Source organism: Salvelinus namaycush, chromosome 25 (genome assembly GCF_016432855.1).
Source record: "Salvelinus namaycush isolate Seneca chromosome 25, SaNama_1.0, whole genome shotgun sequence".
NCBI classification, from domain to species: domain Eukaryota; kingdom Metazoa; phylum Chordata; class Actinopteri; order Salmoniformes; family Salmonidae; genus Salvelinus; species Salvelinus namaycush.
In genome coordinates, this window is record NC_052331.1 from 29,507,937 (window position 1) to 29,535,076 (window position 27,140).

The 27,140-nt window shown below is 42.6% G+C and overlaps 1 protein-coding gene and 1 non-coding gene across 2 annotated transcripts; both read left to right on the forward strand.

Moving 5' to 3' along the window:
* LOC120019871 (2-lysophosphatidate phosphatase PLPPR4-like) lies at nt 1-26,865 on the forward strand. The gene is made up of 8 exons (XM_038963285.1): nt 1-78; nt 7,715-7,900; nt 12,638-12,767; nt 13,000-13,198; nt 17,196-17,253; nt 18,884-19,057; nt 25,237-26,059; nt 26,129-26,865. Exons 1-8 carry the CDS (start codon nt 1-3, stop codon nt 26,863-26,865), a joined length of 2,385 nt encoding a protein of 794 aa, XP_038819213.1.
* On the forward strand, nt 14,401-14,454 carry LOC120020783. Its single transcript, XR_005472470.1, has one exon. It is a non-coding gene; the product is annotated as a U7 small nuclear RNA (small nuclear RNA).
* Nucleotides 26,866-27,140: the final 275 nt, after the last annotated feature.

Genomic DNA, 27,140 nt, shown 5'->3' on the forward strand with positions numbered 1-27,140 from the left:
ATGTCTGCAAAAGAGAGATTAAAAGGGAAGGTGACCAAAGACAGCGTTACCTTGCTGCCATGTTTCTATTTCGTTGAGGTAGGTGAGTTAATACAATTAGGAATTAGAATACTATAATAATAATATAATTTAATAGGATATCTATGGTTTTGAATGAATATGCGGTCGCTGACAGCGGAAATGCAACAAAATGCAGCTGTATCTTATTGTATGCACCACATTGTCTACAGGTAGCCGGGCAAAATGTGTGTAATTTTCAGTCACGGTGCTGTGCATTGGTATGGCAGTCACGATCAAAGCTAGGATTAATGATGAGGTTGCCATAAAGCTACTTATTCAAGGTTAACGAGCTCTCTTCATGTCTTTCTGTCATTTGTGTCATATCACAGATGCATACAGTGGCGATGATGTAAAGTGGTGAACATGATAGAGAATAAATCATTTTAATTTTGTGACCCGAATAGTCACATCTCTCTTGTTTAATCTCTATTTTATTGATCATATAACTCAACACCCACATAATTTAGAGAATGTTCGTCCAAAACTAGTTGGATTATGCAAAAATGACTCCCAAGGGTCAGGAAGGAAAACTATTTAGCCCTGTTAGTTTTCTCCCACGCAGTGATTATAATGAAACTGCAAATCATGAATATTGATATGCCATGCTAGTTTATGCAGGATTACTCTATTATACAGCATGTGACGCCTATGTAAAATGACATAAGCCTATACAGCCAATGGATTGATAAATGCATTAGCATTTTTTGGTGACTAGAGGCCTAACTGACAAAGACAGTAATGTCATCTGCTGAATCTGGGAGCTCTCCATAGTACTGAAGACTGCTGCGTGGTTTCAATGCATTATTATGAGTTTGATGATGCTCCAACAAATATGTAGGTTTTACCATTCATTATAGAGCAATTGAAGATTAACCATAGATGATTACCTGAAAGAACATTGAGTGGGTCTCATATGTTTTCCCCTACATAGGCTGCATTTACACAGGCAGCCCAATTCTGATATTTTTTACACAAATTGATCTTTTGACCAATCAGCTCTGAAAAAGATCTGAATTGGGCTGCCTGTGTATATGCAGCCATTGAAGGCTATATGGCCTGGTTCTTGGATGTACACATGGGAGAGGGGCACGATGCCCATATTAAGTAGGACAAGCATTCTCAGGGGGCTTCTATAGTGCAGGTAAGGAGGGTTGAAATGCAAACATATGTCATTGACAAGCAAAGGTTCTCTCTTCTTTGTCTGTTAACGCTGACTGTTTTGGTTTTACATGTACATTTTTAGTCATTTAGCAGACGCTCTTATCCAGAGAGACTTACAGTTTGTGCATTCATCTTAAGGTACAGTTGAAGTGGGAAGTTTACATGCACCTTAGCCAAATACATTTAAACTCAGTTTTTCACAATTCCTGACATTTGATCCTAGTAAAAATTCCCTGTCTTAGGTCAGTTAGGATCACCAATCTATTTTAAGAATGTGAAATGTCAGAATAATAGTAGAGAGAATGATTTATTTCAGCTTTTATTTCTTTCATCACATTCCCAGTGTGTCAAGAGGTTTACGTACACTAAATTAGTATTTGGTAGCATTGCTTTTCAATTGTTTAACTTGGGTCAAATGTTTCGGGTAGCCTTCCACAAGCTTCCCACAGTAAATTGGGTGAATTTTGGCCCATTCCTCCTGACAGAGCTGGTGTAACCGAGTCAGGCTTGTAGGCCTCCTTGCTCGCACATGCTTTTTCAGTTCTGCCCACAAATTTTTTATGGGATTGAGGTAAGGGCTTTGTGATGGCCACTCCAATACCTTTACTTTGTTGTCCTTAAGCAATTTGCCACAACTTTGGAAGTATGCTTGGGTACATTGTCCATTTGGAAGACCCATTTGCGACCAAGCTTTAACTTCCTGACTGATGTCTTGAGATGTTGCTTCAATATATCCACATCATTTTCCTCCCTCATGATGCGATCTATTTTGTAAAGTGCACCGGTCCCTCTTGCAGCAAAGCACCCCCACAACATAATGCTGCCACCCCCGTGCTTCACGGTTGGGAAGGTGTTCTTCGGCTTGCAAGTGTAACAGTATTGCTTCTGTCCCTCTCCTCGCCCCTACCTGGGCTCGAACCAGGGACCCTCCGCACACATCAACAACTGACACCCACGAAGCATCGTTACCAATCGCTCCACAAAAGCCGTGGCAGAGCAAGGGGAACAACTACTTCAAGGCCTCAGAGCAAGTGACGTCACCGATTGAAATGCTATTAGCACACACCCATCTAACTAGCTAGCCATTTCACATTGGTTACACTCACCCCCCTTTTGACCTCCTCCTTTTCTGCAGCAACCAGTGATACGGGTCAACAGCATCAATGTAACAGTTTTAGCTTCCGTCCCTTTCCTCACCCCTACCTGGGCTCAAACCAGGGACCCTCTGCACACATCAACAACTGACACACACAAAGCATCGTTACCCATCGCTCCACAATAGCCGCGGCCCTTGCAGAGCAAGGGGAACAACTACTTCAAGGTCTCAGAGTGAGTGTCGTCACAGATTGAAACGCTATTAGCGCACACCCCGCTTCACCCCATTTCACATTGGTTACACAAGCCTCCCTCCTTTTCCTTCAAACATAACGATGGTCATTATGGCCAAACAGTTCTATTTTTGTTTCATCAGACCAGAGGACATTTCTCCAAAAAGTACGATCTTTGTCCCCATGTGCAGTTGCAAACCGTAGTCTGGCTTTTTATGGCGGTTTTGGAGCAGTGGCTTCTTCCTTGCTGAGCCACCTTTCAGGTTATGTCGATATAGGACTCGTTTTACTGTGGATATAGATACTTTTGTACTTGTTTCCTCCAGCATCTTCACAAGGTCCTTTACTGTTGCTCTGGGATTGATTTGCACTTTTCGCACCAAAGTACGTTCATCTCTAGGAGACAGAACGCGTCTCCTTTCTGGAGCGGTATGACGGCTGTGTGGTCCAACTGTGTTTATACTTGCGTACTATTGTTTATACAGATGAACGTGGTACCTTCAGACGTTTGGAAATTGCTCCCAAGGATGAACCAGACTTGTGGAGGTCTACAATTATTTTTCAGAGGTCTTGGCTGATTTCTTTTGATTGTCTTATGATGTCAAGCAAAGAGGCACCGAGTTTGAAGGTAGGCCTTGAAATACATCCACAGGTATTTCCAATTAACTCAAAATGTCAATTAGCCTATCAGAAGCTTCTAAAGCCATGACATAATTTTTGGGAATTTTCCAAGCTTTTTAAAGGCACAGTCAACTTAGTGTATGTAAACTTCTGACCCACTGGAATTGTGATACAGTGAATTATAAGTGAAATAATTTGTCTGTAAACAATTGTTGGAAAAATGACTTGTGTCATTGTAACGGCTTTTGTCTTCCTCCTCGTCTGAGGAGGAGAAGTTAGAAGGATCGGAGGGCCAAAGCGCAGCGTGGTAATTGTTCATCTTGTTTAATAAAAGTGAACACTCAAAATACAAAAACAACAAATGTGAACCCGAAACAGTTCTATCTGGTGCAGACACACGAAGACTGAAGACAACCACCCACAAAACCCAACACAAAACAGGCTACCTAAATATGGTTCCCAATCAGGGACAATGATTGACAGCTGCCTCTGATTGAGAACCATATCAGGCCAAACACAGAAATAGCAAAACATAGAAATACAAACATAGACTGCCCACCCCAACTCACGCCCTGACCATACTAAATAAAGACAAAACAAAGGAAATAAAGGTCAGAACGTGACAGTCATGCACAAAGTAGATGTCCTAACCGACCTACCAAAACTATAGTTTGTTAACAAGGAAGTTGTGGAGTGGTTGAAAAACGAGTATAAATGACTCCAACCTAAGTGTATGTAAACTTCCCACTTCAACTGTAGCTAGGTAAGACAACAAGATATCAGTCATAGTAAGTAGAACTGTTCATCAATAAAGCAGCTATCAGCAAGGTCAGTGCTGCTCGATAACAACACAAATGTCCTGCTAACTTGTGAGTGAGAGGAAAACAAGATACGAGTAATGAAAATGGAGAAACCACACAGTGGTGCTCGATGTCTAATTTGAGCACCAAGCAGCGTTCTCTGCTCCATCCTCTACTTCTTCCTCTACTCTCTTTAGCTGAATATGTCGACTGTGTTTGCTATGCTTCAGGAAACCTGAAGCATAGCAAATGCTTCAAGAACCTCAACAGGACATGAATGCAGGCTAACTCTGTCTAAGTGTGACATCAACAAGAAGGATAGCCCTTGGTAGACAATGGATCTGCTCCCTGAGACAGAGACAGAGACAGAGAGAGAGAGAGAGAGAGAGAGAGAGAGAGAGAGAGAGGGAGAGGGAGGGAGGGAGGGAGAGAGGGAGGGAGGGAGGGAGGGAGGGAGGGAGGGAGGGAGGGAGGGAGGGAGGGAGGGAGGGAGGGAGGGAGGGACTCCATCTTGGGAGAGTATGAGGGATCATTGGATTATAAAAGTGTCATACCCTGGGACCTAAATCACTGGCCTCGCTAGCCACCTGATCCCGCAAGCTGCCCTGGTGGCCCAGTCTCTTCTATCATAGGATTGAATAGTAGAGGGTGCAATGAAATACAAAACATTATCTCTGGAAACCATGAACTCAAGTTATGTTGAATAACTTAAAAATAGTGTATGGTCATAGAAATAGAATCACTAGAATGCCATCCATCATGGCGTTATTGACTTGAATGGGGATTCCTATTTCTATGGTTATGGTTAGTATTCGATTTTTGCTACATAACTAGAGCAGAAGTGGCCAAAAACAATGGTTGCTCAAACAGAGCTTTCCAGATTTACTGGAATTGCATTTTTGTCATTTGCCCTTTGGTGGGGGACAACCTGCTGTTCCTCCTTACCTTCAGCCTATTTAGATGGATATTCCTTTACAACTGCTTAGTGACAGGCAAGATGGTCGTGCAGATCATCATTCAGTTATTTGCTTCATGGAGCTAAATTATATAGTAAATGAACTGGTGTCATCACAACAAGCAGAAAGCCTACACATAACCTGGATGTCAGTAATCAAACAGATGCAGGAACAGACTTGCATGATTAGTTCTTATTAAACAAGCACAAGGTTGCAAAGTGCTATCAGTATGGTGGGCAACCAGGCAGCATCCATGTAGCACAGCTCCTAAGGTGTTTGTTTGTGATTAGGTTTATACCAATAGTTTGCTAGGCATTATTTTGATGCCGTTGTTTATGTCCGTTTATTCTTTTGCTCATAAATAGTAGGTCAAAATTCTGGTTTTGGTTGTTTTAGTAGTAGTATTAGTAGTAGTAGTAGTAGTAGTATAGTAGTATAGTATAGTAGTAGTAGTAGTATAGTAGTATCATTATTAGTATCAGTAGTAGTATTAGTAGTAGTGTAGTAGTTGTAGTAGTATAGTATTAATAGTACTAGTAGCATTATAGTAGTAGTAGCAGTACTTAGTAGCATTGTCAGGTGTTGTGGTCGTTAGTTGAACCAGTTATTGTAGCATTATATCAATCATGATGATCCTCTTCATTATTTTGTTAATGCCAGTATAATTTTAAGCAAGACCGTTTATAGCACTGGTATATTAGCAGGTTGGAAATTGCATGAAGAAATAACCCATTGACCCATACTGGGTTGGCTCTAAATTCCTTCTGGTTGGAGTCTTAAATTACCTGAATTAGTCTAATTTAGAACTAGTGATTCAATCAGATCAAACGTTAACGGGCAGTAGCCGACACCTGCATAGCTGATGTTTTGGCGGTGTCAGAGGTGTAACTGCGTTGGAGCTGTCAAATCGGGGAGCAGCTGCTTGTCACGAACCTACACTCGTCCCATTCGCGTTACAAGTTCAGAACGAGAAAGTTTAGGCTATATAGAAATATATATTTATTTTTTAACCTTTATTTAACTAGGCAAGTCAGTTAAGAACAAATTCTTATTTACAATGACGACCTACCCCTGCCGAACCCGGACGACGCTGGGCCATTTGTGCGCTGCCCTATGGGACTTCCAATCACGGCAGGATGTGATACAGCCTGGATTCAAACCAGGGACTGGGAACATTGATCTCACTCATGTAAGATCTGTTAATGTAGCTCCTGAAGATGCCTTTGGTCAGCTGTAGTAAGATAACATTTCCCTTCAAATGCTACATTTCCATCGTTTTTGATCGTTGCCCATACGGATCCTCAACAGATCGTATGCTATCTCGTTCTGTTGCTGTTGTAATCATTTGTAATCACCATTAGCAAGAGGCATATGGAAACTGCCTGTGTGATTGCTGTAGAAATTCAGTTCTCACAGAGCACTCAGATAATTGCTTTGCTTTGCTGAGGTAGAAAGAACAATAAATGGAGAATGAATGGAAAATCCACCCTGTGTAACCACTGTGCTTTCATAAGCCACTCATTGTATGTTCTCTATGTTCAGGTCATGTTCTGGAATACACATTGTTTTTGTGCTTGGGTAACAGTTTCAAGTTTCAAGTTTTATTAGTCATATGTACGGGATACACATGGTATACACCGTCCAATGAGATGCTTACTTGCAGGTTCCTTCTCGACAATGCAACAACAATAAGAAAAGATAAGAGTACAAACATAAAGTAACTCAGTTGGTCATCAACAGGTGCTAGGGGTAAAGCTTTTATATAGAGACTTCCATTCTGTTATGTTAGCCATTACAAATATAATTGGGGTCCAATCACTCTTACCACAATTGTGTATAATATAGAACCACTTATTCCTATTGTATCCCTTATGTTTTTAGTTTGCCAAATGAAATTGTAGTGCAAGTTATTAAGTCACTGAATGGTAGCATTTTCTGATCCTTTGTGGCCCTGTCTGGAAAGAGAATTATAGTTTAAAAGTCCTCAGCACTCAGGAAGGATGAGGATCACTCAGGAAGGATGAGGATCACTCAGGAAAGATGATGATCACTCAGGAAGGATGAGAATTACTCAGGAAGAATGATGATCACTCAGGAAGGATGAGGATTACTGAGGAAGAATGAAGATTACTGAGGAAGGAAGAGGATTACTGAGAATAGATGAGGATTACTCAGGAAGGATAAGGATTACACAGGAAGGATGAGTATCATTCTGGAAGGATTAGGATTACTCAGGTCAAGATAAGGATCACTCAGGAAGGATGAAGATTACTCAGGAAGGATTAGGATTACTCAGGAAGAATGAGGATTACTTAGGAAGGATGTCATTTTGAAGAATAGTGGGTTGTTTTATGGATGGCTTGTCTGACAGCGCTCTAATGTTAGTCTGTTTTCGGTCTGCTGCTTGCCATATGTTCTTAAGACAGCTTCTAACCTTTCCCCCTCTTTGTCTCTCATCTCTCACTCTCTTTCTCTTTCTGTCTCAAATATCTCTCTACCACCCTCCTCTGCTTTATATCTCTCTCTCCTATCTTTCTTTTTCTGTCTTCCTCTATCTATCCCCTCATCCTCATCTCTCTGTCTTCCCTACCACTACCCCTCTATAATCTCCCCTCTCTCCTTCTCTCTATCTATCTATCTATCTATCTATCTATCTATCTATCTATCTCTCTCTCGCTTTCTCTCTCTCTCTGCCTCTCTCGTTCTCTTTCCCCTCTACTCTCTCTCTCCCTCCCCTCTCTCTCTCCCTCCCGCCCTCTCTCTTTCCCTCCCCTCTCTCTTCCTCCAGCTTCCCATCCTGGCCTCCTCTGTGGTCAGTCTGTATTTTCTGGAGCTGACAGATGTGTTCAAACCAGTGCGGTCGGGTTACAGCTGCAATGACCGAAGTCTGAGCATGCCCTACATCGAGCCCGCCCAGGAGGCCATCCCCTTCCTCATTCTCTTCAGTCTGGCCTTCGCTGGACCTGCAGCCACGGTCAGTGTAACCACAAATCTCATTCCTGTGGTGGAATTATTGTAATCAAAAGGAGAGACTTTTAGATTTCTTCAAAACAATCAAACTTTATTATTTAATTAGTGCAGTAATGGAGCTGGTCGGTAAACACCCCTGGAGGTGATCACTGAGAACTCAATGAGCGGATTTGAGCCACAGCATTTTATAGCAAAATCCATCCTCCTGGATGTTCATGACAAACAACAGATGTATGGAATGGGTCACAAGGTTAAGATTTGTATGAAAGATAATTATAATTCACAGAGGACAGTATCTCATTGTGTAAAGACCAGGGTTTGGCCCTGGAGTCATCTCTCCCTGGTACCTTATAGAACAGAAACATTAACTCATGCTCTGGAATCCAGTATCACCCAAAGACATCGTAAATCTTCTAGAGGCTCATCCTCAGTAAAACACACACAGATGAGCAATCTAACAACCCCTTATTCTATTGCATAAAACAACCATTTGATGCAATAACAGCATTATAACATAATCTTGTAATTTCTACCATAATCCCCTATTTTGAGAATTCTCTTAATTTAAAAGAAAATTACAAGATTTAAGAATTGTTACTCACATGTAGAAAATGCATACATTCTTCATAAAACAAGAAGCATGAAAGCAATAACTCATTGCATGTGTTCCTGCACGTGACCAGCTGCTATAGCACTGGCTCAGCCTCCTCCCAAGAAACTTAGCACTGACTCCCATTTCAACCTCCAACACATATTCTAACTATTCTACCAATTTGTCTGGGGAGGTCATGATGCACAGTCACCTGCACGAACCCATGAAGAAAAACAAAAGATGCATACAGATTATGAGGTTCAAAGCTATATCTTCATAGACAGTGAAAAGCACATATTTAATGCATAATGCAGTGCATGCAACAATGGAGTTTAATGAAATAAGCTTTAGTTATCTAGCACACTCCAATGGATCAGCATGGTGGAAATAGCTATTTCCATCCCAGAAACATAAATTAGCATATCTTGTTGGACAAATCCAGGTAGTGACTCCTGGTTTAAGTAAAATGTATTCCGTTGGTGCCTAATGAACATGACCCAAGACAAGCATCATGATTCCACTATTTATAAAGCAATGCCAATAGATCAAATAGATTAGGATCAGTTTTACTCTCCGGATCAGAGTTCACCCTCTCCATTCACCAGAGCATGCTGAGAATAGTGTCAACATCTTTAATTCATAACAGCAGTGTGCTCTTACTCTCAAGGGACCCTAATTGCACTACCAAGGGATCACGTCTAAGGCTTTAGGGCCTGTTTGCTGGCAAACTCACTCAGTCCTGGTTTACTCTCTGTGAGTGTGGATAGTCCCCCTCTAAGGGTTCTATATTTAGTGTACCAGCAAAATTCACTCTCCATATTTCACTTCTAAGGGTTACTCACGGCCAGCATGCCCTTATACTCACTGTGTTCCTTCCAAAGGGTTCATCCACTTATCAGTGCTCACATCTTATGGTTTATTCATGCTGAATGAGAGTTCACTCCTAAGGGTTCAGGGAGAATCCAAAGGGTTTGCTTACAATGTCTGGGGTTCATTCCAAAAAAGTATCACATTTAATAACTTAGCATTCTCATTTTCCTGGATTTATCAGAAGGGTTTTCTCCCAAAAGTATGCTCAGATGTGTTTACTCATCCAGATGAATTCGCTCATAGGCAATGGGATCACTTCTGAGGGAAGTGTATGCTCCCTAGAGTTTTTTCTTGTAGAGTGGTTCCGCTTTTAGGGTCTAGTTAAGAACAGGTTTTCATTGTTTTAATATTTAATATCTCACTCTTCCAGAAGTGTTCTGCTCTTGGGTGTAGGGGTCAAGTGTCATCATTTTGCTAAAGGTCATGGTTTTGTAATAGTATCTTCTATAAAGATAACATCTCTATGTTGTTCTGTCTATGGTGTCTTCTGTATTCTATAAACTAGTAATGTGAGAAAACAGCAAACCTTAAGGTGTCTGCGAGACAGTTTCCAATGGACTTTTATGAAAAGTGTTGACCTAAAATATAATGTCCTGATTTTGCTGGTTGATGATCACCCCAAATCTCCATTAATTTGACGTGTTATTTTCATACAATTCTCCATTAATTTGACGTGTTATATTCATACAATTCTCCATTAATTTGATGTGTTATATTTAAACAATTCTCCATTAATTTGACGTGTTATATTCATACAATTCTCCATTAATTTGATGTGTTATATTTAAACAATTCTCCATTAATTTGACGTGTTATATTCATACAATTATCTATTAATTGGACATGTTATATTTGTACAATTCTTAGCATCACTCTGCTGCTGCTCTCTCTCAATGCTCCTCAGCAAAAATTCCTATGACTGCGTCTCGCTCGGCGACACATTCTCTTTCTCTCCTTCGACTGTTATCACCTAGGCAACCTGCGGGGTGGTGCTTCTTGCAGTGTCATGCCTTGTCTTTCAGGCCCGTACAGTTTGGCTGGCGCTGTCAGCTTCGATTGGACTGCCGCCCACCTAGGGCCACTGTCAGAACTTCAACACAGGCAGACAGAGGGACAGACAGAAAGACAGATAGACAGATTTTATGACTTATAAAACAGCTTCCCAGTGAAGGGTTTTCTTGTTTTTGTTTATGCTTGAATGACTTGGTTTTGATGTTTGGTCGAAACACACAGATTACACTTGGTTTCTCTATGTTGCTTTCTTTGACTTTAGCTATGACGACGTTATCGCACTATGACACTGGCTTCGCAGGCAACTTGGATACGGTTCAGATATTTAGCTGCGACTTGTAATCTAATTCCTTTGTTGAGAAGAAATAGGTCACTAGGTCATCTTTAGTATTACACACAAAAACTACAGACAGCTATATAATACAAAGCCATACTAAAAACCTTTCAGTATAATGGCTTTGCCTCTAGCAGCATGTTCTATGATGGTTAATGCAACTCCTATCGCTCTCCTTGAGTCATTAACTTCATATTGGGTCCCTTCTTTAAGAAATGCAGTATCATCTATATAACATCACTACACTGCAGCAGGAGATATGATTGCCTTGACTATATATACTGCCTGTTTAATTTGTTTCCACTCACTGATCCTTTCTTCATTAAAGTAAATGCAGGCAATGCCCTATTAAATGTCATGTGCCTCCTACTGTGCTGAACACAGACGTTAATCTGTACAGTATAGGCTATACAGTAGTAATTGATCCTAGAATCAAAATAAAAAAACATAGGCTGTTAAAGAACAGTAACAAAATTTGACAATGAGTACTAAGTTGTTCAGAGAGGGCGTGCCTATGTGCCAAGTGAAATCTCACACGCTGGTTAGATGGTTCGACCCAGATGTTTAGTGTTTCCACACAGGTCAGTTGTTTCTCCCCAGCAGGTGAGATGGTACGTGCTAGCTGTCTAAGGTTTGTCTCAGCTATCATCCTGTTGTAACAAATCTCTACCTCAGCATGGCGTCAGGTGTCACAGGCAGACAGTTAGCATAGCTGCACCACATGCAGACAGTTAGTGTAGTTGCCCCACAAGCAGACAGTTAGTGTAGCTGCCCCACAGGCAGACAGTTAGCGTAGTTGCCCCACAAGCAGACAGTTAGCGTAGCTGCCCCACAGGCAGACATTTAGTGTAGCTGCCCACAGGCAGACATTTAGTGTAGCTGCCCACAGGCACACAGTTAGTGTAGCTGCCCCACAGGCAGACAGTTAGCGTAGCTGCCCACAGGCAGACAGTTAGTGTAGCTGCCCCACAGGCAGACAGTTAGCGTAGTTGCCCCACAGGCAGACAATTAGTGTAGCTGCCCCACAGCCATGCAGTTAGCGTAGCTGCCCCACAGGCAGACAGTTAGCGTAGCTGCCCCACAGGCAGACAGTTAGCGTAGCTACCTCACATGCAGACAGTTAGCGTAGCTGCCCCACAGGCAGGCAGTTAGTGTAGCTGCCCCACAGGCAGACAGTTAGCGTAGCTGCTCCATAGGCAGACAGTTAGTGTAGCTGCCCCACAGCCATGCAGTTAGCGTAGCTGCCCCATAGGCAGACAGTTAGCGTAGCTACCTCACATGCAGACAGTTAGCGTAGCTGCCCCACAGGCAGGCAGTTAGCGTAGCTGCTCCATAGGCAGACAGTTAGCGTAGCTGCCCCACATGCAGACAGTTAGTGTAGCTGCCCCACAGGCAGACAGTTAGGGTAGTTGCCCCACAGGCAGACAGTTAGCGTAGCTACCTCACATGCAGACAGTTAGCGTAGCTGCCCCACAGGCAGACAGTTAGCGTAGCTACCTCACATGCAGACAGTTAGCGTAGCTGCCCCACAGGCAGACAGTTAGCGTAGCTGCCCCACAGGCAGACAGTTAGTGTAGCTGCTTCAATGTCAGGCTGTCAGTGTAGCTGCCTCATTGTCAGGCTGTCAGTGTAGTTGCCTCATAGGCCCATACTGTAGTTGTTTTAGCTGATTCACAAGCAGAAGGCTTAGGTGGTGGAGCAGCACTGCATTGACTTTAGCTATCTCTCCTTCCCTAACAGCTGCTGCTATCCACAGGCAACTCATAACTGAGATTATGAATAATTTATCTGTCAGTTAGTGTCATTGCTATTTAAATTCCAGTCAATTCAGGAATGGAATTGCACTCCTATTAATAAATTATTTGGTCCAATTATTCAACATACAGGAATTAAACCCTCACTCTGTCTGTCCTTTCTGTCAAATCTCTCCGTAGATAATGATAGGAGAAGGTATCCTGTATTGCTGTCTGTCCAGGAAAAAGAATGGGGTCAAAACAGAGGCCAATATCAATGCAGCCGGCTGCAATTTCAACTCGTATATACGGCGAGCTGTTCGGTTTGTTGGTAAGTTTTGGTATTTTCTCAATCATGACATTTTGAAAAACATATGGTGTATCTCACTTCACAAAACATACACTCTGTGGGACCTGTGTAGTGAACAGCCACATGTTTTGTATAGTGTTTTGTCTTTTGGTGTTTTGGTGATTAGCTGAGTAATATCTCCCTTGCTCTCCCTCTTTCTGTCCCCACCTTTGCGGGTTGTCTCTCCCCTCATCCTCCCATCTCTCTCTACCAGGGGTCCATGTATTTGGCTTATGCATCACGGCTCTCATCACTGACATCATCCAGCTGTCGACGGGTTACCACGCCCCCTACTTCCTGACAGTGTGTAAACCCAACTACACCACGCTCAACATGACCTGTGACGACAGTTCCTTCATCATAGAGGACATCTGTTCTGATGGAGCAGACCCAGCCGTCATCAACTCTGGCAGGTCAGAGTGCAGATCTAGGATAATTTTTGCGTTAATAAATAAGTAATAATAAATAAGATTACATGGACAGGGAAAATCTGATCCTAGATCAGAATTCCTACCTTGAGACAGTTTATGGATACGGGCCCAGTAAACCAGACTGTTCTGAAAATGTATTTAAAATATGCATAGAGATTTGAATGCAATATCACCCTCAGGAGAAACTATATGGTTGGTAGAACATGTGGTTGACCATGGCAGTAAGCATTTATGAATAATCTCCACTGTGTCTGTGGAAACAGGTGTAGGGTGAAGTTGCACCTAGACCAGGGGTGGGCAAAATACGACCCGCAGGAAGTATGACTATTTTTATTTGAAGGGGGGAGGTATTATTAAAAAAACACTCCACTCTTGAATGTCTAAAACTTGACAGAAAGTATGTTGAAATTATAATGGACCTGTATATTTTAAAATAACTGCCCTTTTTCTGGCATGCAAATTGCTTTTGATGAACAAATCAGCCCAAATAAAAATCTGTGCGGCCCTCCGCTAAATTTTGAAATCCTGATGTGGCCTCTTCAGCCAAAACATTTGCCCACCCCTGCCCTAGACAGTTTTGCATTTTCCCCACTAATGGTTACGATTAGGACTAGTGGAGGGGAAGCTGATCCTAGATTTGAACCTAGAGCAAACTTAACCTTGGAGCTTGTGAACACAGGCTCTGAAACTGTGCTTTCTAAGTGGCCTGCAAGGTCATCTCTAGTGGGTTACCACAGATGGTCATTAGCATACCTCTGTAATGTAGTAAAGTTTGAAACAGTATACAGTGCCTTCAGAAAGTAAAAAATATTGTAGAAGTATACAGAAACTGTAGTATACTGTAGGATACTTTACTACACACTGTAGTATCCCTCGATCATGTGTAGTACTTATTATAGAATGTTGTATTATACTGTAAAATACTATACTAAACACTACAGTATTATCCACAAAATAAAATATCTGAAAAAACAAAACAGTCCGCATAAACACTCAAAGACTATAGTAAATACTGCAGTATTTAATTTGCATTTACTCTGCTCATTCCACTCCCCCATATCCCAATTTGTGCCATCCGTAGATGAGAAACCTGCATGCCAAGTATAGACAATATATTGTGTCCCCTGTAGGTTATAGAAAAGAGGAGAAGCTATGAACTATCCATTCAGACCTACTGCTTATGGAAGATTTGCTCTTTTAGTATTTCTTCAGTAGGTTTCCTCAAGGAGAAAGCCCCCCCACTTCTATGCCAAAGATAATAAAACAAAAACACTTTAGTAAATACTACAGTAATGTCCCCAAAAACACTAAAGTAAATAGCACAGTATACTGTACTACAGTCTGCAAAAACACAACAATAAATAGTACAGTATACTACAGTCCGCAAAACACTAGAGTAAATATTACAGTATACTACAGTGTGCAAAAACACTACAGTAATTTCTATAGTATACACTACAATTTCTTTAACTACAGTATTTATACTATAGTAAACTGTAATACTACAGTATACTACAGTAAATATTGTAGACTTCAGTCTGCAAAAAAAATAAAGTGAACACTTTGTATGTGGGATGACGTGGAAACAACGTTGATTCAACCAGTTTTTGCCCAGTAGAATGTTACAAAATGCTCATTAGCAATGTTAATAACAGTGTAATGTTAATAACATGGTAATGTTAATAACAGTGTAATGTTAATAACAGGGTAATGTTAATAACAGTGTAATGTTAATAACATGGTAATGTTAATAACAGTGTAATGTTAAGAACAGTGTAATGTTTAATAACAGTGTAATGTTAAGAACAGTGTAATGTTTAATAACAGTGTAATGTTAAGAACAGTGTAATGTTAAGAACAGTGTAATGTTAATAACAGTGTAATGTTTAATAACAGTGTAATGTTAAGAACAGTGTAATGTTAATAACAGTGTAATGTTAAGAACAGTGTAATGTTTAATAACAGTGTAATGTTAAGAACAGTGTAATGTTAAGAACAGTGTAATGTTAAGAACAGTGTAATGTTAATAACAGGGTAATGTTAATAACAGTGTAATGTTAAGAACAGTTTAATGTTAATAACAGTGTAATGCTAAGAACAGTGTAATGTTAATAACAGGGTAATGTTAATAACAGGGTAATGTTAATAACAGTGTAATGTTAATAACAGTGTAATGGTAATAACAGCGTAATGTTAATGACATGGTAATGTTAATAACAGGGTAATGTTAATAACAGTGTAATGTTAAGAACAGTGTAATGTTAAGAACAGGGTAATGTTAATAACAGTGTAATGTTAATAACAGTGTAATGTTTAATAACAGTGTAATGTTAAGAACAGGGTAATGTTAATAACAGTGTAATGTTAATAACAGTGTAATGGTAATAACAGCGTAATGTTAATGACATGGTAATGTTAATAACAGGGTAATGTTAATAACAGTGTAATGTTAAGAACAGTGTAATGTTAAGAACAGTGTAATGTTAAGAACAGTGTAATGTTAAGAACAGTGTAATGTTTAATAACAGTGTAATGTTAATAACAGTGTAATGTTAAGAACAGTATAATGTTAAGAACAGTGTAATGTTTAATAACAGTGTAATGTTAAGAACAGTGTAATGTTAAGAACAGTGTAATGTTTAAGAACAGTGTAATGTTAAGAACAGTGTAATGTTTAATAACAGTGTAATGTTAATAACAGTGTAATGTTAATAACAGTGTAATGTTAAGAACAGTATAATGTTAAGAACAGTGTAATGTTTAATAACAGTGTAATGTTAAGAACAGTGTAATGTTAAGAACAGTGTAATGTTTAAGAACAGTGTAATGTTAAGAACAGTGTAATGTTTAATAACAGTGTAATGTTAAGAACAGTGTAATGTTAAGAACAGTGTAATGTTAATAACAGTGTAATGTTAAGAACAGTGTAATGTTAAGAACAGTGTAATGTTTAATAACAGTGTAATGTTAAGAACAGTGTAATGTTAAGAACAGTGTAATGTTTAATAACAGTGTAATGTTAAGAACAGTGTAATGTTTAATAACAGTGTAATGTTAATAACAGCGCTAGCTTGCGGAAAAACACCCATAGTAGCCTCTACCTCAGGAGTGACTCACTACCAGTCTCAGAGACATTAGTTTGTTAAAGGCACTTAATGTCTCCACTCTCTACCAAGTCACTGGCTTAACCTAATGAATACTGTGTCTGACTCACTGAACAATGTAGCAGTCCTAGCTACGGTCTGCTGGTACCGCAATGAGAAGAGAGCGAGGAAAACTGAAGATGGCGTTTCTACAACCCACTCAGTTCATCCCTCGTGCACTTACGAAACAGGGAATGTTGTGTCAGACCAGCATGCACCCACACACAGCCCAGGCAGCCAAGCGTTTCACAGCTATCATTTTCAGATCTTACCACGGCTGTCACTTCCTGTTACTCATCAATATGCGGAATGTATACTGTGTGTCTTCTGTTCTGTCCAGCCTCTCATGAAGGGAAGTTTGCCTGTTATAATTTGCACTAACTATGGCATCGATATTAGAAAGTACCTCAGTTGTCAGATAAAACTCGCTTTTAAGTCCTTTAAGGGTGCTATTTTTGTATTGTACAAATGATGCAGGGTTTGGAAAACTCTAGTAGACAAGTGGGTCTGGACCATAGACAAATGGTGGCTATAGCACAGCCCTGAAATCATATTGGTCGTCATTCAATTATTAAAGTAAATAAAGGGCTATTTGTTGACTTTATTCCTTGCTGGCAAGCTAGCTCAGGCTTGGTTTATAACAAAAGCCTGCTGTGCGTATGTGCTCAAACTGCTTATAATATGGTCAGTGATTTGAGGGGCAAATAAAACCAACTCACTGCTGTGGCAATCCGATCATGGGTTGTACCCTTTACGGTGGATTTAATTTTAGAGTCTGTCTCACTATCTCTCAAGCAGAAGATTAAAATGTCTGTCTCCCTCCCCTGTCGTTCTAGGAAGTCCTTTCCCTCGCAGCATGCTACTCTGGCCGCCTTCGCTGCTGTCTATATCTCTGTAAGTAATCCAGCTACAAGCACACACGCACACACACATACTGTAGGGGTACACACGCATCCAAGTGCACTGGATGCTGCTCTACGATGATTTTCACTGTATTTCCTGCAGTCAAATAACAAAATCACCCTCTAGAGGCCTCATGGGTGGAATGTTATTCATATTTTTCGTAATTTCATAATTAATCAACATTATAAAAATAAGAAAACGCAGGAAATCTGGTGTTTATGCCAAACGGTTTTGTTATATTTAATTATTCTGTGATGTACACTACATGACCATGACCTACATGACCTGCTCGTCTCATTCCAAAATCATGGGCATTAATATGAAGTTGGTCCCCCCTTTGCTGCTTTAACAGCCTCCACGCTTCTATGGAGGCTTTCCTCTAGATGTTGGAACATTGCTGCGGGGACTTGCTTCCATTCAGCCACAAGAGCATTAGTGAGGTCGGGCACTGATGTTGGCCGATTAGACCTGGCTTGCAGTCGGCGTTCCAATTCATCCCGAAGGTGTTCGATGGGGTTGAGGTCAGGACTCTGTAGAGGCCAGTCAAGTTCTTCCACACCGATCTCAACAAACCATTTCTATATGGACCTCTCTTTGTGCATTGTCATACTGAAACAGCAAAGCACCTTCCCCAAACTGTTGCCACAAAGTTGGAAGCACAGAATTGTCTAGAATGTAATTGTATGCTGTAGCGTTAAGATTTCTCTTCGCTTGAATTAAGGGGCCTAGCCCGATCAATGGAAAACAGCCCAAGACCATTGTTCCTCCTCCACCAAACTTTACAGTTGGCACTATGCATTAAGGCAGGTAGCGCTCTCCGGCTGAGACGATGTTGCTCTTAGACATTTCCACTTCACAATAACAGCACTTAGAGTTGACAGGGGCAGCTCTAGCAGGGCAGAAATTTGAGAAACTGACTTGCTGGAAAGGTGGCATCCTATGATGGTGCCACGTTGAAAGTCACTGAGCTCTTCAGTAAGACCATTCTACTGCCAATGTTTGTCTATGGAGATTGCATGGCTGTGTGCTCGCTTGTCAGCAATGGGTGTGGCTGAAATAGCCGAATCCACTCATTTGAAGGGGTGTCTACATACATACATTGTATATATATGGTGTATATAAAGTGTATATAAAGTGTAATATTGGGATGCAAACTCAAAATGGAATACATTTCAACTCTATATCTGACATGGTACAAGCCCATAACCATGTGTGTGAGGTCTATACTTTTTTTTCAAAGTAGATTGGTTTAAGACTACCAATAAACACTCCATGTGACGCTGATTCAGCCCACTGCAGTAAAAGGTTGTAATGTTCTCCAAAACATGAGTCATCCTTGTAATGATTGAATTGGACTGCAGTCGTAATGCAAATCAAGTGTCGAACAAGGGGCTACCTCCGTTTGAAGTTAAAAGTCCTTTGTTTATAGTATATTGATTCCAGGCCTCTCTACAGACAAGAACAATTTGTTCACAGTAGAATCCCTAATTAAACTGGATATACAGTGTCTATAGACAGCTGAATTATTAGCTGTACGTAATCCATTCTAGGAAGTCTTTAGTTAGTTAGTTGGTGACTTCCTGATATGGATGCCAGAGTGTATCGCTCCTCTCTTCTCCAGATGTACTTCAACGCGACGTTGACAGAATCCTCCAAGCTGCTGAAGCCCCTGTTGGTCTTTTCCTTCATCATGGGTGGCATCATCTGTGGGCTGACCCGCATCATCCAGTTCAAGAACCACGCCATCGACGTCTACTGTGGCTTCCTCATCGGAGGAGGGATCGCCGTCTACCTGGTGAGATGCTCTAGTAGATCGCTAGTAGAGCTACAGATGCCGTATCTTAATTTGATCATGCTGTTGTTGCAGGAATTTACCTGCACAGCAGGAAATGCACATTTGTAGTCCATTTGAGGTATAAAAAGGCTAATTTCCCCTTAAAAATGTCAGACTTGATTAGCCCTAACAAATATTTTATCACCCCCCCCAAAAAAGTATATTAATTATAATCCATTTATAATCTACAGGATTATTTTCCTTTCGTGAGAAACTGGGTCAAATTAAGGTACAGCATCTGCAGTACATCTCAAGTAAATCTAGTATATCTCCATTAGATCACTGATCTTCTAAGTCTTGGTCCATGGACACTACCTGGTGATACACTCTACTATTGTAGATGTAGGCTGCTCTGCCAGTAGCACCATATCCCCTATAAAGGGCACTATGTTTTCTGGTCAAAAGAAGTGCACTATATAGGGGAAATGGTGCCATTTCGGACACATCCCTAGGCTCTTCAGTCCTGGTCCTGGAGACCGACAGGAGGTGCAGGTTTTTGTTCTAGTCCATGTTGTAACATACCTGGCTGATACATCTAGTCAATGAAATAACAGGTCAAATTGATTAATTTAATTAGGTGTGTTAGCACTGGGATAGAACAAAAGCCTGCATACCCGATAGGTCACTAGGACCAGGTTTGGAGAGCACTAATCTAAAGATTAATCTTATTGAAACCATTCAAACGAAGGAGCTGATCTTGGACTTCGGGAGACAGCAGAGGGAGAACGCCCCTATGTACATCCACGGGGCCACAGTGCAGTAGGTGAAAAGCTTCAAGTTCCTCTGTGTACATTTCACTGACAATCTGGAAATGGTCCACCCACAAAGACAGTGTGGTGAAGAAGGCACAACAGCGGCTCTTCAACCTCAGGAGGCTGAAGAAATTCGGCTTGTCACCTAAGACCCTCACAAACTTCTACTGATGCACCATTGAGAACATCCTGTTGGGCTGAATCCCCGCCTGGTACGGCAGCTGCACAGCCTGCAAGCGCTGGGCTCTCCAGAGGGTGGTACTGTCTTCCCAACGCATCACCGGGGGCACACTACCTGCCCTCCAGGACATCTACAGCACCCGATGTCACAAGAAGGCCAAAAAGATCATCAAGGACATCAACCGCCCGATGCCCAGCCTGTTCAGCCCTCTATCATCCAGAAGGCGAGGTCAGTACAGGTGCATCAATGTTGGGACCGAGAGACTGAAAAACAGCTTATATCTAAAGGCCATCAGATTGTTAAATAGACATCAATAGCCGGCTTCCACCCAGTACCCTGAACTGAACTTAGTCACTGTCACTAGCCGACTACCACCCGGTCACTCTACTATGCATCTTAGAGGCTGCTGCCCTATGTACATAGACATGGAACAGTGGTCACTTTAATAATGTCTACATACTGTTTTACTCATTTCATATGCATATACTGTATTCCAGTCAAAGCCATCCTATTCAACTATTGCTGGATACAGTTGAAGTCGGAAGTTTACATACACCTTATCCAAATACATTTAAACTCAGTTTTTCACAATTCCTGACATTTAATCCTAGTAAAAATTCCCTGTCTTAGGTCAATTAGGATCACCACTTTTTTTAAGAATGTGAAATGTCAGAATAATAGTAGAGAGAATGATTTATTTCAGCTTTTATTTCTTTCATCACATTCCCAGTGGGTCAGAAGTTTACATACACTCAATTAGTATTTGGTAGCATTTCCTTTCAATTGTTGAACTTGGGTCAAACGTTTCGGGTAGCTTTCCACAAGCTTCCCACAGTAAGTTGGGTGAATTTTGGCCCATTCCTCCTGACAGAGCTGGTGTAACTGAGTCAGGTTTGTAGGCCTTCTTGCTCGCACACGCTTTTTCAGTTCTGCCCACAAATTTTCTATAGGAATGAGGACAGGGCTTTGTGATGGCCACTCCAATACCTTGACTTTGTTGTCCTTAAGCCATTTTTCCAATGACCCCAAGTGTGCTTGGGGTCATTGTCCATTTGGAAGACCCATTTGTGACCAAGCAGTAACTTCCTGACTGATCTCTTGAGATGTTGCTTCAATATATCCACATAATTTTCCTGCATCATGATGCCATCTATTTTGTGAATTGCACCAGTTCCTCCTGCAGCAAAGCACCCCCACACCATGATGCTGCCACCCCCGTGCTTCACGGTTGGGATGGTGTTCTTCGGCTTGTAAGCATCCCCCTTTTTCTTCCAAACATAACGATGTTACGGTGTTATGGCCAAACAGTTCTATTTTTGTTTCATCAGACCAGAGGACATTTCTCCAAAAAGTAAGATCTTTGTCCCCATGTGCAGTTGCAAACCGTAGTCTGGCTATTTTATGACGGTTTTGGAGCAGTGGCATCTTCCTTGCTGAGCGGCCTTTCAGGTTATGTCGACTCATTTTACTGTGGATGTAGATACTTTTGTACCTGTTTCCGCTAGCATCTTCACAAGGTCCTTTGCTGATGTTCTGTGATTGATTTGCACTTTTCGCACCAAAGTACGTTCATCTCTATGAGACAGAACGCGTCTCCTTACTGAGTGGTAGGACGACTACGTGGTCCCATGGTGTTTATTCTTGCATACTATTGTTTGTATTGATGAACGTAGTACCTACAGGTGTTTGGAAATTGCTCCCAAGGATGAACCACACTTGTGGAGGTCTACAATGTTTTTTCTGAGGTCTTGGCTGATTTCTTTAGATTTTCCCATGATGTCAATCAAAGAGGCACTGAGTTTGAAGGTAGGCCTTGAAATACATCCACAGGTACACCTCCAATTGACTCAAATACTGTCAATTTGTCACGTCCATCATTAGGAGAAAGAGAAGAGGACCAAAATGTAGCGTGGTGTGTATTCATTTTAATTAGAATACTTGAAACCAAGAACAAAACAATAAACCGACAAATGAACGAAGACGCACCAGTCCCGAATAGTGAACACCAAACACAGGAACAGGAACAATCACCCACAACCCACAATACAAAACAGGCTACCTAAATATGTCTCCCAATCAGAGACAACGACAAACACCTGCCTCTGATTGAGAACCATATCAGGCCAAACACATAGAAATAGACAAACTAGACAAACAACATAGAATACCCACTCAGATCACACCCTGACCAAACAAAACATAGAAACATACAAAGCAAACTATGGTCAGGGCGTGACACAATTAGCCTTTCAGAAGCTTCTAAAGCCATGACATCATTTTCTGGAATTGTCCAAGCTTTTTAAAGACACAGTCAACTTAGTGTATGCAAACTTCTTACCCACTGGAATTGTGATACAGTGGATTATAAGTGAAATAATCTGTCTGTAAACAATTGTTGGAAAAATGACTTGTGTCATGCACAAAGTTGATGTCCTAACCGACTTGCCAAAACTATAGTTTGTTAACAAGAAATTTGTGGGGTTGAAAAACTATTTTTAATGACGCCAACCTAAGTGTATGTAAACTTCCGACTTCAACTGTATATACTGTATTTATACTCTGGACTCCGACATTGCTTGTCCTAATATTATATATTTCTTAATTCCATTTGTGTGAATTGTTGTGAATTGTTAGATATTACTGCAATGTCGGAGCTAGGAACACAAGCATTTTGCTACATCTGCATTAACATCTGCTAAATTACATTTGATTTTATTTGATTATTCGCTGATATAAGGTGATATAAAATTGTCTGTCTGTATATTGATGGATGTAATGAATATTGACATGTTTCGCTATCTTGTTTGTTGAGTCCTGTTGCGCTTTTGTATAGGGTGTTAGAGATATTCAATTATCTTTATGAATGAGAACAGGATGCACTAGTTTTGAGCAATATGTTTCATGCTATTATAAACTCAGCAAAAAAAGAAACGTCCTCTCACTGTCAACTGCGTTTATTTTCAGCAAACTTAACATGTGTAAATATTTGTATGAACATAACAATATTCAGCAACAGAGACATAAACTGAACAAGTTACACAGACATGTGACTAACAGAAATGGAATAATGTGTCCCTGAACAAAGGGAGGATCAAAATCAAAAGTAACAGTCAGTATCTGGTGTGGCCACCAGCTGCATTAAGTACTGCAGTGGATCTCCTCCTCATGGACTGCACCAGATTTGTCAGTTCTTGCTGTGAGATGTTACCCCACTCTTCCACCAAGGCACCTGCAAATTCCTGGACATTTCTGGGGGGAATGGCCCTAGCCCTCACCCTCCGATCCAACAGGTCCCAGACATGCTCAATGGTATTGAGATCCGGGCTCTTCGCTGGTCATGGCAGAACACTGACATTCCTGTCTTGCAGGAAATCACGCACAGATCGAGCAGTATGGCTGGTGGCATTGTCATGCTGGAGGGTCATGTCAGGATGAGCCTGCAAGAAGGGTACCACGTGAGGGTGGAGGATGTCTTCCCTGTAACGTACAGCGTTGAGATTGCTGGCAAAACAAGCTCCGTCCGATGATGCTGTGACACACCACCCCAGACCATGATGGACCCTCCATCTCCAAATCGATCCCGCTCCAGAGTACAGGCCTCAGTGTAACGCTCATTCCTTTGACGATAAATGCGAATCCGACCATCACCCCTGGTGAGACAAACCGCAACTCTTCAGTGAAGAGCACTTTTTGCCAGTCCTGTCTGGTCCAGCGACGGTGGGTTTGTGCCCATAGGTGACGTTGTTGCCGGTGATGTCTGGTGAGGACCTGCCTTACAACAGGCCTACAAGCCCTCAGTCCAGCCTCTCTCAGCCTATTGCAGACAGTCTGAGCACTGATGGAGGGATTGTGCGTTCCTGGTGTAACTCGGGCAGTTGTTGTTGCCATCCTGTACCTGTTCCGCAGGTGTGATGTTCGGATGTACCGATCCTGTGCAGGTGTTGTTACACGTGGAATGCCACTGCGAGGACGATCAGTTGTCCGTCCTGTCTGCCTGTAGCGCTGTCTTAGGCGTCTCACAGTACACACATTGTAATTTATTGCCCTGGCCACATCTGCAGTCCTCATGCCTCCTTGCAGCATGTCTAAGGCTCGTTCAGGCAGGTGAGAAGGGACCCTGGGCATCTTTCTTTGGTGTTTTTCGGAGTCAGTAGAAAGGCCTCTTTAGTGTCCTAAGTTTTCATAACTGTTACCTTAATTGTCTACCGTCTATAAGCTGTTAGTGTCTTAACGACCGTTCCACAGGTGCATGTTCATTAATTGTTTATGGTTCATTGAACTAGCATGGGAAACAGTGTTTAAACCCTTTATAATGAAGATCTGTGAAGTTATTTGGATTTTTACTAATTATCTTTGAAAGACAGGGTCCTGAAAAAGGGACGTTTCTTTTTTTGCTGAGTTTATGAGTGTATCAATGTTTGAACATTATTTAAATATTGTAGGCTAAATGGTAAGTAGGCTATACGGTAATGGAAATGTGAGAAAATGAAATGTGCATTGAATTAGCTTAATGTGCAGGTACATAACATGATTACGATTGGGAAAGATACTGTCCCTTTCAGCAATGTGCTGTAAAATCCACTTCCATCTTTGACTGTACTGAATCATAGCAAGTTATAAATACCACATATGCACATCCCACACACACACGACACACCGCCTACACACACCCATGCAATATCCTCACATTTAATATTCTTCAATCAGAGGTGCTTGAGGATATGATTGTGGCTATGATCGTGCTACTGGTAATTTACCCCAACAGTAATGCAGCTTAGTTTGGACTGCATTCTATCTAACTCAATGACCAAGACAAATCTACTGCCACAATCTTGCAGTCCTCCTGTTGAACAAATGGCTCTTGGCTCTTGGTTGGGCTATTTATGTCTTATTGTGTCAGATACTGTATATTCACTGTGCTTCAATAGTGCTTGAAAAAACGTCATGGAATCCTGGAATTTTATACTAATGTCTGTCTCGAGACGCCTAAGACCATTTTGTTATAGATAGATATAGACATAGTAGGAATAGAAAGGTAGGTAGAGGTAATTCAGGATAGGTCATTCAACCTATAATGAATGCTGTCTTCCCAAAAGAGACTTATTTTAGACAGTTGTAGGTAGATAGATACAGTAGGTAGAGGTAGATATAGGTTATAGATAAGTTGAACCAATAATGAATGCTGTCATGGTCTCTCCTCTTCTCAGGGTCTGTATGCAGTGGGTAACTTCCAGCCCAGTGAGGACACATCCAGACAGCAACCCCAGCCTCCCCCGCTCCGCGAGCCCCCCAGGAGCAACACTGTGCCCAACGTCAGCCAGAATGCAGGTCGCCACCTGCAGCTCAACAGCCTCAACAGCATGAACAGCCTAAATAGCGTGAGCACCGCCGACGGCCTCACCGCGGCCCACCCCGAGACCATCCTGACCCGGGTGCCCTCCTGCCGTGAGTCCAGCTCCCTGAATAATCTGAAGAGGGCCAGCGCCGACTTGGAGTGCATCACCCCGCCGAGTCCCATGGGTAAACAGGACTGTCTGGTGACCTTTAACAGTAGCACGTTACCCAGGTCACATGGTGGCTCACTACCCGAGGAGCACCGCGTCCCTCGCCGCCATGCCAGCATCCACTCCTCCATGGACTCCACGCGCTCCAAGCAGCTGCTGTCTCAGTGGAAGAGCAAGAACGAGAACCGCAAGCTCTCTCTTCAGGTGATGGACAGTGGGGTGGTGGTGGGACGCCACCATTCAACGTCCTCCTCCTCCTCGCCTCAGAGGACCATGGAGCTGAGGTGCAGCTCTGAGCCGTCCGCCATGGGCCTGGAGGCTGAGCTCCGTGCTCAGGGACACATCCCCGCCCAGTACATGAAGCTGGCAGCCAGCACCGTGCCACTGTCCAACCACCTCCCCCACAACGGGGGCAGCAGTGGCCTGGCAGGGGGGGCCCGCGTGTCCATCCAGTCCCGGCCAGGCTCCTCCCAGCTCGTCCACATCCCAGAGGAGACGCAGGAGCACGTCAACAGCGGCACCTCCAGTAGGGAGGACGAGGATGATGACGACAGGGAGGATAACTATGGCGGCGGTGGGATTCCTTGTGGGGGAGGCTCGGTTCGCTCCAAGTGGCTGAAGGATGGCGCCCCCTGCAGGACTAACAGTCTAACTAACCAGCCACGCATCATGCAGGTCATCACCATGTCCAAGCAGCAGGGTCTGCTTCAGCACGGCAGCCCCAAGAGCTCCGAGGACGGCAGCGTGGTCAGCTGCACAGGCTCCATCCAGTACAAGGCCCTGATGGACCAGGAGCCCGGCCAAGGGATCGTGAGGGTGGAGGCCCATCCAGAGAACAAGCCTGTGATCAAGCCTCCGGACGGCAGTGGCTCCTGGAGGTGGAAGCCCCAGGAGCAGCGTGGCAGCATCCGCCAGGCCTTCGAGCTCAACGACCTCAACCGCGACTCGGAGAGCTGCGACTCGCTCAAGGACGGCTACGGCTCCTTCGATGGCAGGAGGAGCCAGACGGGCACCGACACCGGCAGCGAGCGCGGCAGTGGCGGTGGGGGAGGCGGTCACCCACACGTCCACCACCCTCACTACCACCACCATCACCACCCCCACCAAGGCATCACCACTATCCGTGTGACCCCTGTGGAGGGACTAGGAGGAGGAAGCGAGGCCGCCTCCGAGACCCTCTCCATCGCCTCCAGCAGGGAGTCCACCCTGCGGAGAAAAGGCAACATCATCCTGCTCCCGGATAGAGGTCAGAGTCCAGACAACTCCAGGAACTATTTCAAAGGGACATCGCCCACACCGCCCCCCACCCTGGGACTGGCCTATAGAGAGTGAACAGCTGCCCCAGTCAGCCCTTACCCTTACCGCCCATGTGATGGCCTATCTGTCCCCCCATGAGTGGCCTTCTACACTGGGTCTAGTCTGGAACCCACCATAGGACCATTGAACACATTCAGCTACGACTGTAAATTATCAAATCCATCATGGATTCAGTGGTGTTAACTGGGCTGGCTTAACTTTTCCAGTGCCATTCTAAAGGTCATCATTCATTAGCTAGCTCAGTGTGTCTAGTACAGGACCATTCTGCAAAAATCTGATTTTTTTGGTTT

Bases quoted from the DNA above. Each gene is read 5' to 3' on its own strand.
- LOC120019871 (XM_038963285.1), top strand. From the start codon at position 1: ATGTCTGCAAAAGAGAGATTAAAAGGGAAGGTGACCAAAGACAGCGTT. The intron at 13,199-17,195 runs GTCAGAGTGCAG...CTGTCGTTCTAG, and splicing joins GCCGTCATCAACTCTGGCAG to GAAGTCCTTTCCCTCGCAGC. The intron at 19,058-25,236 runs GTGAGATGCTCT...TCCTCTTCTCAG, and splicing joins GAGGGATCGCCGTCTACCTG to GGTCTGTATGCAGTGGGTAA.